This window comes from Calidris pugnax, unplaced genomic scaffold (assembly GCF_001431845.1).
Source record: "Calidris pugnax isolate Ruff unplaced genomic scaffold, ASM143184v1 scaffold180, whole genome shotgun sequence".
In the NCBI taxonomy this organism is placed as follows: domain Eukaryota; kingdom Metazoa; phylum Chordata; class Aves; order Charadriiformes; family Scolopacidae; genus Calidris; species Calidris pugnax.
In genome coordinates this window covers 322,115-334,770 of record NW_015090916.1, presented here as the reverse complement: position 1 = coordinate 334,770, position 12,656 = coordinate 322,115, and the positions used below count along the sequence as shown (strand labels likewise).

General features: G+C 62.1%; 2 protein-coding genes across 11 annotated transcripts in view; one reads left to right on the top strand and one right to left on the bottom strand.

Annotated features, from left to right (window-relative positions):
- Positions 1-1,541: 1,541 nt before the first annotated feature.
- Positions 1,542-6,710, bottom strand: HTR3A (5-hydroxytryptamine (serotonin) receptor 3A, ionotropic). The gene is made up of 9 exons (XM_014949586.1): positions 6,608-6,710; positions 4,626-4,780; positions 4,431-4,475; positions 4,019-4,128; positions 3,320-3,489; positions 2,961-3,121; positions 2,515-2,725; positions 2,134-2,364; positions 1,542-1,967 (listed from the first exon to the last, which is right to left on the bottom strand). Exons 1-9 carry the CDS (start codon positions 6,672-6,674, stop codon positions 1,675-1,677), a joined length of 1,443 nt encoding a protein of 480 aa, XP_014805072.1. The 5' UTR covers positions 6,675-6,710; the 3' UTR covers positions 1,542-1,674.
- USP28 (ubiquitin specific peptidase 28) overlaps positions 2,291-12,656 on the top strand; it is a 36,738-nt gene continuing 26,372 nt past the window's right edge. For 2 of the 10 annotated variants that reach the window (XM_014949585.1, XM_014949578.1), the window contains exons 1-6: positions 2,293-2,383; positions 2,983-3,139; positions 4,482-4,564; positions 5,042-5,140; positions 6,326-6,454; positions 7,628-10,960. In XM_014949585.1, the coding sequence (XP_014805071.1) occupies positions 10,666-10,960 (295 nt within the window). In that variant the 5' untranslated portion in view covers positions 2,293-2,383; positions 2,983-3,139; positions 4,482-4,564; ... (1 more) ...; positions 6,326-6,454; positions 7,628-10,665. Of the gene's footprint in view, positions 2,384-2,982; positions 3,140-3,320; positions 3,343-4,481; positions 4,565-5,041; positions 5,141-6,325; positions 6,455-7,627; positions 10,961-12,656 lie in introns of those variants that run through there. The other 8 variants (XM_014949582.1, XM_014949583.1, XM_014949577.1 and 5 more) reach the window with 8 other exon arrangements.

Here is a 12,656-nt window from a genome sequence, read left to right as displayed (position 1 = left end):
TAAACCTTTATTAGTAGATTAGATTCAGATTTATTGATATTTTTTTTTTATTTTTTTTTTTAAAGAGGAAAAATCCAGGCTCCTCTCGGAGAGATGCCTGGAACTTTTTTCCCCTGCATGCAGCGCTTCCCAAAGCAGCGAGAGGGCAAAGGGAGAACCTGGATCCTTCCTGCGGCGTGGGCAGCCTCCTCCTCCAGGGGGGACAGGACCGTGGAGCTGGACGAGGGGGTTAGGTCAGGCACGGGACGGGCAAGGATGGAGGACCGAGCGCCCGCGCCGTGGTCCGTGGGGTGTGGAGCATCCAGGTGAGCATCTGGTGGTGGGTCCCCGAGGGGCGTCCCGGGGGGATGGTGAGGCTGGCTCGGGGGTCCTGATCCCTGTCACACACCGGGGCTGGGCAGCACCATGTGCCCGGGTCAATGGGCCCATCGGATTTGTCTGTTGGAGCGTTTGATGTTACACGAAGGCGGCTCATTCCAGAGGGTGTTAATTGCCCGCTGCAGTGATCAGGTCTGTAGCACCATCGATCTCGGCAGGATCAATGGGCTGATTTAGTGTCTCGCGAACTCTTTAACTGGACACCTCATCAATAGGCAGCCACTTACAGACCATCAGCGCATTAGCGCGGGCCGGCGCTGGCAGGAGCCCCCTCCGCCCGTCCCCAGCCCCCCTGTCACTCAGCGGGGAGTTTTCCTGCAGGTGACGGCTCCGGGACAGGGAGCAGGGCCCTTGGTCCGAGGCCAGTGGGCTTGGGGCAGATGTAGGAGAGCTGGACGCCACCCACCCACCTCACCCCCACTGCCCGCAGCCCGAGTGTGTGCCGAGACCCTCCTGGAGCAGGGATGGGCCCTCCATCATCTCCAGCACTTCCGAGGATGGTGCTTGCGCTGGTTGCTTAGGTATGGTACTGGTGTGAGGGTCTTGGGCAAGCACAGCGGTGCTGGGAACCACCCCAAAAACACCATCGGTGTCTTTTGTCATCACCCCCTGGCACTCCCAGCTCTGAAATGAGGTGGGTACTGTGTTGGGCAACTCTTCTGGCTGTTTGGGCTCAACTCCCTTCTCTGGGATGCAGCCAGCAGTTCTTTCCGCTCCCCTTCAGTGGCAACCTTGGGCCTGGTGGGGGTGGCGAGAGGCAGCAGAGGGGGGATCAACTAGAGCTGTAGCAGCGATGGGTGACCCCGGGGGTCTCTGCCAGCCCCGCGCACCCCTGCTTGCACATGGGTTCCTTTGCAGTTGGCTGGTTCTGTCCCGGTTCCTGTAGGGCTGGGGAGGAGTGCGGGGCCGAAGGGGTCGGGGTGGGGGGAATTAAGGGGACCGGCGAGCAGGGGAGGGATGGAGAAGGGTCCACGGGCGTGTGGTCCCCGGGGGTCCCAGCTGGGGAAATGGGGCTCCCCACGGGCGGGGCGGGCGCTGTCCGCGGTGCTGAAGCGGCGGCGGGGCGGGGGGAGCGGGCGCGGGCCGGGCCGTCGGTGGTCCCTCCTCAGCCCCCCCTGCTCGGGGGCTGCCGCTCCGGGGGGGCGGGGGGAAGGTGGTGGGTGTCCCGGCCTGGGCCAGCAAACACCGGCTGGTCGCAGGGCCGAGGAGCGGCCTCTGAGCACGGCGGCGCCCGAGGCCCCCACCTCTCCAGTGCCCGAGGCCCCCACCTTGCCGGCACCCAAGGGTGGGCGCCCCTCAGGCGTCCCGCCAGACGGACCAGAGGGTGCCCAGCGTGATGGTGTAGGCCAGGACGGCCACCAGGTAGGCCCGGAAGAGCAGGACGTCCAACACGTAGCCCACTTGCAGCCACTCGCGGGCCACGTCGCGAAACTCCTCACGTTTCTCCAGGAACTGGCGGATGGCGGTGATCTCCCGCAGGACACCGGGCAGCAGCGGGGACCCCTCTGCCCCAGAGGCTGCTGCGGGACCCGCGCCCCCCGCCATCTCACACTCCCGGGGGTCCTCACAGCTGTACTGGTTCAGCTTGGCTGCAAGAGAGAGGCAAGTGTGAAAAACCTCTTTAGACAGGGAGTCGGGATTTCTGCAGGTGACCTGGGCCACCAGATCACCAGGCAAATGGGGGCTGTATGGACACAGATGGCGATGTGGGGCCTGCTCCCTTCGGTTCCTGTGGGACCTCTCTGCAGCCCTTACCTGTGCTGTCATTCTCTGTCTGCCTGGAGATGTCTGAGCTCTGTGTCCTGCTTTGGCTAAATGTGTCCCTGTCCCGGATGCAGAGCAGGACAGTGGCTCGTTCCAGCAGCAGGCGCTTCACCCACTCGGGGACGTGGGGCTGCAGATCTTGCCTGTGCACCAGGCGCACGATCAGGATGGTCTCCGTCAGGCTGATGACGAGCAGCGCCATGCACACCACGAAGTAGATGCCTGCGGAGATGTCAGTGAGGTGAGTGTCCTGCTCAGAGCACGGTCCTGAGCGAGTCCTCCCTGCCCCCCTTTCTGGGGGACCTCTGGTCTCCTGCTGCTCCAGGCCCAGCACCACCACAGCGGTGGGCTTGGCAGGTAGCACCACCCTACCTATCAAGGGGGTGCCGACTGCCGTAGCTGGCAGCGTGTCGGATACGATGATGAGGAAAACCGAGTAGCCCAGCAGGAGGGTGATCTTGAAAGAGACCCTCTCGCCACTGTTGGGAGGGAGGTAGAAGCCCACGATGTCCATAACCATCAGGAAGATGCTGGGGAGCAGCAGGCTGACGGTGTAGAACAGGGGGCGTCTCCGGATGACTACCTGTGGGAGAGGGAGACAGGAAAGGCTCTGTGAGGGGTTGAAAGGAGGGCTTGGGCTAGTGTGGCTCTCCGGCACGGCAGGTGAGGGTGGTGGGATGCACTAAGGTGAGGCGGAGGAGGAGGGGTCAGCACTGGGAGCCGGGCAGGAGCACCGTGGAAGGGAGAAGCTGGGTGATGGAGCAACAGGGCCTTTCTCTAGTGTCCCATTGCCAAGCTCGGTGGCCAAAGAACCTTACGTAGAACTTCATCTCGGCGTAGCTGTCGCTGCTCTTGACGCTGAACTCCTGGAAGCTGCTGAGGACGTAGAGCAGCTCCCACTCGCCCTGGTTCATGAAGACGCTCCGGTCGAACTTGACCAGCTCCGGCTGCCGCCACAGCGAGAGATTGATGTCGCGGACTGGGGGACAGAGGGGAGGTGAGGAGCGGGGGTGTCGGTCCCGGAGCCGCGGGGCCGGGAGCCCGCCCTCCCCGCACGCATCCCCGATCCGCTGGGGCCACCTAGAGGGACCAGCCGCCTTCTGCACCGCGCCCCGGCCCCGCGGAGGCCCTGCCCGTCCCCCCGAGCCCCCCCGGCCACGGGGGTCCCGGCACTCACTGTGGTGCAGCCAGCTGGTGAAGGTGAGCGAGCAGTTCTGGACGTCGAAGGGGAAGTTGTAGATGTCCAGGCTGCAGGCTGTCATCACCTGGATGGGCTTGAGGTTCTGCACCTCCCCGTGGTGGCTAACGTAGACATAGGGGACGTGGGGGGACTTTCCGACATCCACGCTGGGGGGCACAAGGGGCAGAGATGTGGGCTGGGGACCCCCTTTGGTGGCGGCTCCTCCTGCCGAGCAGTGTTTGGGAGGGCAATCGCCCAGGAGCCAGGGGTTCACTCCCTGAGCTGCTTTTTTGGCAGTGCCCATTGGGCCTGGCTGCCCTCTCCCAGCCCCAGCAGCGTTCGTGTCCTTGCCCCAGGGGCTCTCCGGAGCCTGTTGGGAACACTTTAAATCCCCATGGAGCGGGACGGACGCCGGCCGGCTGTGCGGGAAGGGCCGGCAGCTCTGCAGCTGCCCTGGCATTGTGCTGCCTTCACAAAGCCTTTCTCCAGCTCCCTGCATCCCACCCCCGGCACGGCGCGGGTAATTACGGAGGGCTGCGGTTCGCCAGCATTGGAAATGGACCAACTGCCGAGCCGTTCCCCATCTGCAGCTCGCCCGGTGCGGGGAGGCTGCCAGCTCTGTGCCGGGAATACAAAGCACGGGGCGGCGCGTGCCCGCGGTGGGCGAGGGGGGCCCGCGGGTCCTGTCGCACTCACAACTCATTGATGAGGATGTCGGGCACCCAGATGCTCTCCACGGGGAGGGAGATCTGCGTCAGGTTGTCAAACCGCGCCGGGTCCCAGCGGAGGAACTCGTCCGTCCAGTGCTGGGGGGACAAGGGAGAGGGGGCTTGGAGGGCAAGGTCCCTCCCACTGCACCACGCGAGCACCCTGCCGTGGAGACCAGCCCTCGGTGCCACCCTTGGGAGCGAGGAAAGGCTCGTCCTGCAGCTCTCACACCACCCAGCGGTGCAAAGCCCGGAGCAGGAGAGCTGCACCTTGACTTTCATGCCCTACGGAGCTCTGTCCGTCCCCTGGGATGGGCTCGGTCTTGCTGCAATCCCACAGGAAAACCTGTCTTGGCATGGGTGCTCAGCCCCAGTGAGGGCATGCAGTCCCATCTGCTCACCTGTCTGTACCAGATGTAGGTGGTCAGCACCTGGTTCTTCTCATCCTGCAGGAAGAAGAGGACATGGTGTCGGCACAGGGGGTTATTGGCCTCTGGAAGACGGGCAGAGCACACCAGGAGGCGGTGGCCATCAGGTACCCTCCCCCTTGCTGTGGACAAGCTGCCCCCCACCTCAGGCAGGGAGCGAGGACTCACCACGCTGAGGATGGCGTAGACCATGAGGTCGATGGCCACGTTGGTGGTGGTTCTCCAGTCCCGCACGGGCCGGGTGTCCTTCTGGTAGTGAACCAGCAGGGAGTGGGACAGGCGACGCAAGGCGGGCTCTGGTGTCTGGCCCCCACGCCAGGAACCTGCCAGCAGAGGGATGGGATGGGATGGGATGGGGAGATGGGTGGGAATGATGGATGGGATGGATGGAGGGATGGAGGGATGGAGGGCTGCTCGCACCAAGGCAGTGTCTGCAGTCACCCCGGGGGTGCTGTGAGCCGTGGGACGCTGCTCGCTTACCAGTTGGGGTTTCCCACCAAAGCTAAACCAGAGCATCCCGATGGGAAACAAGCTGCCAGGCAGAGCCATCACCTGATCTTTCATTCACATCCTCTGCTGTGCAGGTGACGGGGCTGTGACCTTCCCCCAGCCCTGGAGGACAGGGCTGCCATCTCCTGCCTCTCCCGGACAGCGGGGGACCACAGGGGACTCCCCACCCCCAGGTAAGTTCCTGCTGCTTGCTCCTTCAATGGAGGTGCAGGTGGAGGCTGGAGAGGAACCGGGGTGCCACCTTCATTTCTGGGCACTGGTTGCCTGTGGACACAACCCCTCGTCCGGCGCCGGCAGCGTTAATTGAGGAGCGCGTTTCTCCTGGCCCCCGAGCCCTCGCTGCCCGCGCTCCTGCTCTGCAGCCCAGCCCCGGAGCCCCATTCCCACCTAATGAAAGGGACTAATTGGAATAGATCTGCGGGATCTTGGGAAAAGCTGCCGAGAAGGGAACTTTAATCGGTCTTTTAAGCTTAAAAAAAAAAAAAAAAAAAGGAAAACCCAGCATCCTCAGCCCCTCCGAGCCTGCCCGCGGTCGGTAATGCTGGGGAGCCAGCCGGGCGCACGGCCCTCGCCCACGGAGGCAGCGAGGGGGGGTGAGAGGCAGCAATTAGGGTGAGGGGAGGAAAACAGGCGCTGCCGGCATCGCACTGCGGCCCAGCGGCCTTCGCTGTGGCAGCTGGTGGCAGCTGGCTCACTCCTGTGCTCTTCCTCACACCCTCTCCTCTTCCTCCTCACACCTTCTGCTCCTCCTCCTCACACCCTCACTGCTCCAGGTTGGGGTGCTGGGGCTTTGCAGAGGGAGGACGGGGCTGCCCCATCAGCTCCATGCACTTGCCACAGCCACCAAACCCACGCCGGCAGCTCGCCTGGCACACACGGGCACAGCCCTGGCACACGGGCGTGCGTCTGCACGGACCCTCCCACCCCCCTACCTCCAGCACCCTGAGGACAAGGGCAGCATCACGCCCGCGTTGTGGGAGAAGGGGTTGGAGTTGGGAAGGACGCCCCGAGGAGAGGGGCTGGATCTGCCCAGAGACCCCAGTTACAGACCCGCTGAGAGAGCTCCCAGCTGCGCTGGTGTGAAACAGCACGGCAAATTTTCTCCCATTTCCCAGGAAGCTTAAACGGGAGAAAACAATGCCAATGGCTCGTGGAGGCTTTGGCAGTGGGTTTGCGCCATGCGGCGCTGGGATGAGAAACCACGGGCACCGCATCGCTCCTGCGCGCTGCCGGCCCCGCTCTGCACTGTGAGGGGCCAAACCCTCTACTAGAGAAACCCCTTTATGGGGTGGGGGGCTCAGGCAGTGGATTCCAGAGGGATCCAGGCAGGACATCACCCTGTTTCTCTCTGTCCTCAGGGCTGGGACCATTTCCAGAGCCGCTGGAAGCCCCGTGTGGATGAGCCTGTGACACCGAGGCAGGTTTCAAACACCCTGTGACCTTGCTGGGGGTGTTCAGCTGGAGCCCATCCTCGGGCTTTCTCCCAGGTACGTTGATTTTCAGTAGCATTTAAGGTCTTTCTACAAAGCAGCGCTTCCATTCCCCACCTTTTCAGAAGGATGCAGCACCGTGCCTGTGGCACCGGGGCACCCTGCCCCCCCAGCAGCCCCCCAGCCCTGCCCACGGGCCCCTCTCCTTACCTTGTCTCTGCGGCGCCCAGGCGAGGGGCAGCAGGGCCAGCAGAGCCCCCAGGGCGATGGGCACCATGGCTCTGCCGGCTCCTGGCCACCGCTCCGCCGAGGAGTGAGCCCCGGCAGGGAGGCAGCAGCTCTCCTGGCTCGCCTTCCCCCGCCGCCCGTCCCTCGGGGTTTTGAGAACGCCCAATTAATCTTGCCATCAGCCTCTGCCTCTGCATCAAGTTTCAGGCTGGGAGGATGCGAGAGGAGCCCCCCAGCCAACCCCCAGCCCACCATCCCCCCCGGGGCTGCCCCGGACCAGGCGCCTGAGGTGGAAAAGCGGGGTTTGGGGGTGTGAGCATCGTGCCTGTGTGCAGCAGGAGAGGGGGGCACGGTGGGGGGAGAGGATGCTGCGGGTGCCAGGAGCTCCTTGGTGGGGGGAGCCCCCTGAGATGGGGTGGGCTGTCCTGGGATGTGACAGTCCCAGTGCAGGGTGGTTTTCCATCAGCAGGAGTGGGGGGCAACAGGGGTACCGGGCTTCCCTTCCCAACCTGTGGCGGGGGGGTCAGTCCCAACGGAGATGGACACGCTGCCCCCAGCACCCCAAGCTTTTCTGAGCCTCTCCAGCCTGCACCAGGAGCAGGGGCTGTTTCCATTGCAGCCCTTAGTGTTTGCACCCAAATTTCAGCAGATAAAGGCACCACTAGATGTGGTGTTGGGGGATATGGTGTAGGGGAGAACTTTAGAATAGGGTGGATGGCTGGACCCGATGATCCCGAGGGTCTCTTCCAGCCTAGATAATTCTGTGATTCTGTGATTCTCACCCCTTTCTGTCCCCCCCAATACTCAGTGCCCTTGGGCAAAGGTTGATCTGGTACAATTGAGAGCAAAAGTGTGCCCAGTGCCAGCAGGGCAGCGTCCCCCCCTCCGTCAGAGCGTGGTGTCCTTGGGGCAGCGTCCCCCTGCCCAGTGGGGACCCTCACACACACCCCCTCCCCTATAATCTCATAGATTCATGTACAAATCTCTGCATTTCTCTCGTAGGTGCCCATGGCCCTGGGAAGCTGCTGGGGAGGCAGTGGGCAGAGACCGGCGCCGGCGGCGCAGAGCAAATCGCATCAGATGGCAGCGTGGAGTCACTTAAACGAGATAAGAATTAGTGCGCGGCCCTGATGAACTCCCCCTCGGCTGCCGGCAGCGGTGGCGGGGAGAGAGACGGAGCAGAGACGGGGATAATTTGATTTCTCGGCTCCGCTAGTGGCTGGCGAGTCACCTCCCGGGGCACGCAGGCAGCTCCCAGCTCTTTCCCCTTATTGGATCCGGGTAATGGGAGTCACGGGCAGCACCGGGGACCCTGCCCCGCTTCCCCCCCATTCCCCCCCAGCCACGGGGGCCGGTACTGCTCCGGCCGAGACGCTGTTGCAGCATCGTTAGCTCTGGGTCTTCTCCCTTGGGTTCTACATCTTCGTCTTAAAGAGATTTTAATGTAGTTCCTCTCAGCCCTCCTGTTATCGGATATCTAATTAGCATGATCTATTATAGCCTCCTGTTACGCGCCCGCGCGGGGGGCTCTTGCGGGACGCCTTGTGGGGCAGCTGATATCAATCGGCAGCGCCCGGATCAGATTTACTTCCCCAAATGGCGTAATGGGATTTTATTAGCCCCATGATCTGCTGTGCGGTAATTGCTTTGCTGGGAATGGAAGCGCCTGGCATCGGGGGGCTTCCTGGGCCTCAGCCCCGTGTCCTGCCCCGGGCTCTGCCGTGGCAGCAGCAGTGTCTCTGCGCTGGGATGGGGAGATGGAGACCTTCCCCGAGGCCAGGAGCAGCCCTGGGGGAGCCACATGTCCCCTCGTGCCGGGGTCATCGCAGGCAGCGACGCCCAGCCCCAGTTTGTGCGTGTCCTGGTAGCTCCTGGAGCAATTTTTCCAGCTTTTCATCTTGACTGAGGGCTTTTTCCTTGGGCAGCTGCGCTGGGAGCGGGAACTTGGGCTGGGTGCGTGTGGTGAACTTCAGCTGGTGCTCAGCCAGGGGCAACGGTGCTCTCAGAGGCTGGGGAGGGTGCAGGAGCATGGGCATGAGGTCCCTGTGATGTGATGTGGTGAGTGATGCTCAGTGTCCCCCCACCCGTGATGGCAGGAGCGATGCTCAGCGTCCCCCTCAAATGTGGGGACCAGGGATGCTCAGCGTCCCCCATGGCCCCAACCTGCCCCTAAGAGAAGGTGACTGACCCCCGTGCGGTTGTCTTTCTCGGGGACATGCTGGGGGCTGCGGGGGCTTTGCAGGACGGGGAGTGGGGAGGGAGGTCTCAGCTGTGCCGGGTGCCCATGGGGAGCCGTCAGGGGAGGGGGGCGGCCGGGACTCGTCGTTCCCCGCGCGTCGGGAGCGTCAGAAGCAATCAAGCATCGCGCGGGAGCCCTGGCAGCGCGGCTGCCGGCCCCATCAGGCGCCCGAGGCCGCCCATTACGGAGCCTCGCGCTGCCCCGAATTGCATGTCTGCTGTGATTTAACGCTGCAAGACATGCAGTAAACACCGTGCCGGCGGGGCCGCCGGTGCTGGCAGCAGCCCCCCAGGCTGGCAGGGTGTGGGACCCTCGGTGGGGACAGCAGAGTGAGCCACCCTCCTGCGGGCAGTGGTCCGCGGGGATGCTCAGGGTCACTGCATCCCTGGGTGGTGCGAGGGTCTGGCCCTCAGGGTCCCTGGGGCCAAGGGGGGGGGTCTCCATGACCGAAGGAGGGACCAGAGTGGGTGCCTGATGCTGCACCCTCGTCTCATATCATTGCTGCCATGGGTCAGTGTGGGTCCTGGTGGCTTCACAGGTTACCGAGCCCACCCGAATCCCCCCAGCAAAACAGCATCCTGACGCTTTTAAATCCCCTGGTGGAGGGAAGGGAGTGCTTTCCTCACAGCCCCCTCCTCCGTTTGACACCCTTCAGGTGTCAGCCATGTTCTGCTGCGCTCCCTTGGCCATTAAAGCCAGGAGTTAATGAGCAGAGGGAGGGCTCTGCAGCCCGGTGCTGTTAGTGGAGGAGGCGCAGATCGTCCCAAGTGGCTCCAGCAGCTGCACATCGTAGGCACCTTCCCACCTGGGGCCAGGCAGAGTCACCTTCCTGGGAGCAGACCCAGCCAGGGTTTATTCCTGTAAGTCCCTCTTTTTCCTTTTTCTCTGTATTTCTCAAAGGAGGGGGGGTGGGTTCCAGCGTCAAGCTCCGTCTCAGCAGAGACCACGTCCCAGAGGCAGGTTTGTGGCAGGGACCGCGCACCCCCCAGCTGCCTTTCCATAAAACTCTGGAGCTGCCTTCCTCCCTGTCCTCCCCGGCCCTTCTGCCTCCGTGCTGGGTTTTAAGGAGCATTTCCAATCAGAAACCACAGCCCTTCCCCACCTGGGTTTTAATAAAACCACGCTGGCCGTCACAGTGGGGTATTTTTCCCTTCATTTTCCAAAGAAAATGAGAAAGATTTCAAGCAAATTGGAAAGGTTAATTTGGGCTGAGAAGGCCGTTAGTTTTTGATGTGAAGCACCTGGAGGAGTCTTGCAGGGAAGCCGCCTCCTTCTTGTTTCTGTTGGAGCCCAAAGCGCAGCTGGGGGGGCACAGCCAGGTCCCATCCTGAAGTCCAAGTCCTAGTCCCAAGACCTAGTGAGTCCAGGGATGCTTTGGAAAATGAACCCATCCTGGTTCCATGAGGGAAACATGGACGGGGAGGGGTGTGTGTGTGTGTGCTCTGCGGGTGGTGGGGCAAGAGGCTGGTCCAGGGGATGTTCCTGGTCCAGGAGATGCTCTTGGTCCAGGGTTGCTGTTGGTCCAGGAGATGCTCTTGGTCTAAGGATGCTGTCAGCCCAAGGATGCTGTGGATCCAGAGGATGCTCCCGGTCCAGGGAGGGAAGGCAGGGACAGATGCGGAGCAAGGCAGCAGTGCTGCTGGAAAGGTCGGCCACTGTCACACAACTCATAGGGAGGGGACGGTGCCCAGGGCCAGGCTGGGAGCACAGGGAGCTGGCTGTCTGCAGGGCGCTGCGTGGGGTGCCAGGGGGAGGGTGAGCATCTCCAGGCTGCCCCTGGGCATCACCTCCTGCCTGCCCCATGGTGGGAATCTCAGGGGGAAGGAGGAATTTGTGGGTGCTGAGCTGGAGCTGGAGCCGAGCAGGGGAGCTGGAAGGCAGGGTTTGTGTCAAAGGGGAGATGAAAACCCTCCCCTGTTTCTGTTTCGGAACAGGATCGAGATCCTCAGGAGGACACCATGAAGGCACTGCCCTTGGCAAGATCATGGTCGTGGGTGACACCACCCAGGGCCGGGGTGTGACCGAGGGACAGCGAAATCCCCCTCATCCCAGCGCCGAGGCTGGAACCCTGGGTGAGAAATCCCTCCTGAATCTGGGTGAGAAATTCCTCCTTCCCAGGCCCATCTCCCACCTCCAGTGCCGGTGTTCGGTACCTGCTGGAATTCCCTGCCACCCCCTACTCTCACACCTTCTGCCAGGGGCTTATTTCAGATTTTTTGAAGCCCCTACAGTGCAAATCGCTTCCTTTTGCGTGGAAAGGTCTCGGGAGGTGGAAGTGGTGGGGTAAGGGCAGATCTTCAGCTCGCTCTTCTTCTGAGGGCGCAGGATCCCCCCGGGACTGACATCCCTTCCCTCTCGCTGTCACCAGCCTCCGGGAACGGGCAGTTTCTCACGGTGCATTTAGATTGTGCTGGGTTTTTTATTGCATATCAGGGAATTTGGATAACGCCACCGGCTCACTCCCTGTTACTTTATCAGCTCTGCTGCCGCCTCCTCTTCCTCCTCCTCCTCCTCCTCCTCCTCCCACCTCCCCATTCCCGAGCTGGGGCACCTGTGGGAAGGTGGGAGCTGAGATGTTCCCAGGAAGGAGCGCGGTGGAATTCCCACCCCTCTCCCCAAACACGTGGGGGATGCTCTGGGGGGAAACCCACACAAGGAGATGCCTCCCCTGCCCCTGCCAGGAATGGGCACTTTGGGCTGGGAATTAGCAAACAGGACTGTATCTTCAGCAAAGCCTTTGATACAGTCTCCCACAGTATCCTCCTGGAGAAACTGTCTGCCCATGGCTTGGATGGGAATACCCTCTGCTGGGTTAAAAACTGGCTGGAGGGACGGACCCAGAGAGTGGTGGTGAATGGAGCTAAATCCAGCTGGCGTCCAGTCACGAGTGGTGTCCCACAGGGCTCAGTACTGGGGCCACTTCTCTTTAACATCTTTATCAATGATCTGGACGAGGGGATCGAGTGCACCCTCAGTAAGTTCGCAGACGACACCAAGCTGGGTGGCAGTGTTGATCTGCTGGAGGGTAGAGAGGCTCTGCAGAGAGATCTCGACAGGCTGGATCGATGGGCCGAGACCAACGGGATGAGGTTTAACAAGGCCAAGTGCCGGGTCCTGCACTTCGGTCACAACAACCCCAAGCAGCGCTACAGGCTGGGGGCAGAGTGGCTGGAGAGCTGCCTGGCAGAAAAGGACCTGGGGGTGTTGGTCGACTGTCGGCTGAACATGAGCCAGCAGTGTGCCCAGGTGGCCAAGAAGGCCAACAGCATCCTGGCCTGTATCAAGAACAGTGTGGCGAGTAGAGCCCGAGAGGTGATCGTCCCCCTGTACTCGGCACTGGTGAGGCCCCACCTCGAGTACTGTGTCCAATTTTGGGCCCCCTACCACAAGAGGGACATTGAGGTGCTGGAGCGGGTCCAGAGAAGGGCAACGAAGCTGGTGAGGGGTCTGGAGCACAAGTCTTACGAGGAGAGGCTGAGGGAACTGGGGTTGTTCAGTCTGGGGAAGAGGAGACTGAGGGGAGACCTTATCGCTCTGTACAAGTACCTGAAAGGAGGCTGTAGAGAGACGGGGGTCGGTCTCTTCTCCCAAGTTACAGATGATAGGACAAGGGGTAACGGCTTCAAGTTGCGCCAGGGGAAGTTCAGGTTGGATATTAGGAAACATTTCTTTACTGAAAGGGTTATCCAGCATTGGAATGGGCTGCCCAGGGAGGTGGTGGAGTCACCATCCCTGGAGGTATTTAAGAAACGTGTAGACATGGTTCTTCAGGGCATGCTCTAGTGCCCAAGA

Coding starts and splice junctions, on each gene's coding strand:
- HTR3A (XM_014949586.1), bottom strand. CDS start 6,674: ATGGTGCCCATCGCCCTGGGGGCTCTGCTGGCCCTGCTGCCCCTCGCC. Junction 3,490..4,018: donor GACATCCTCATCAATGAGTT/GTGAGTGCGACA, acceptor TGTGCCCCCCAG/CGTGGATGTCGGAAAGTCCC. Junction 3,122..3,319: donor CACCAGCTGGCTGCACCACA/GTGAGTGCCGGG, acceptor TCTGTCCCCCAG/TCCGCGACATCAATCTCTCG.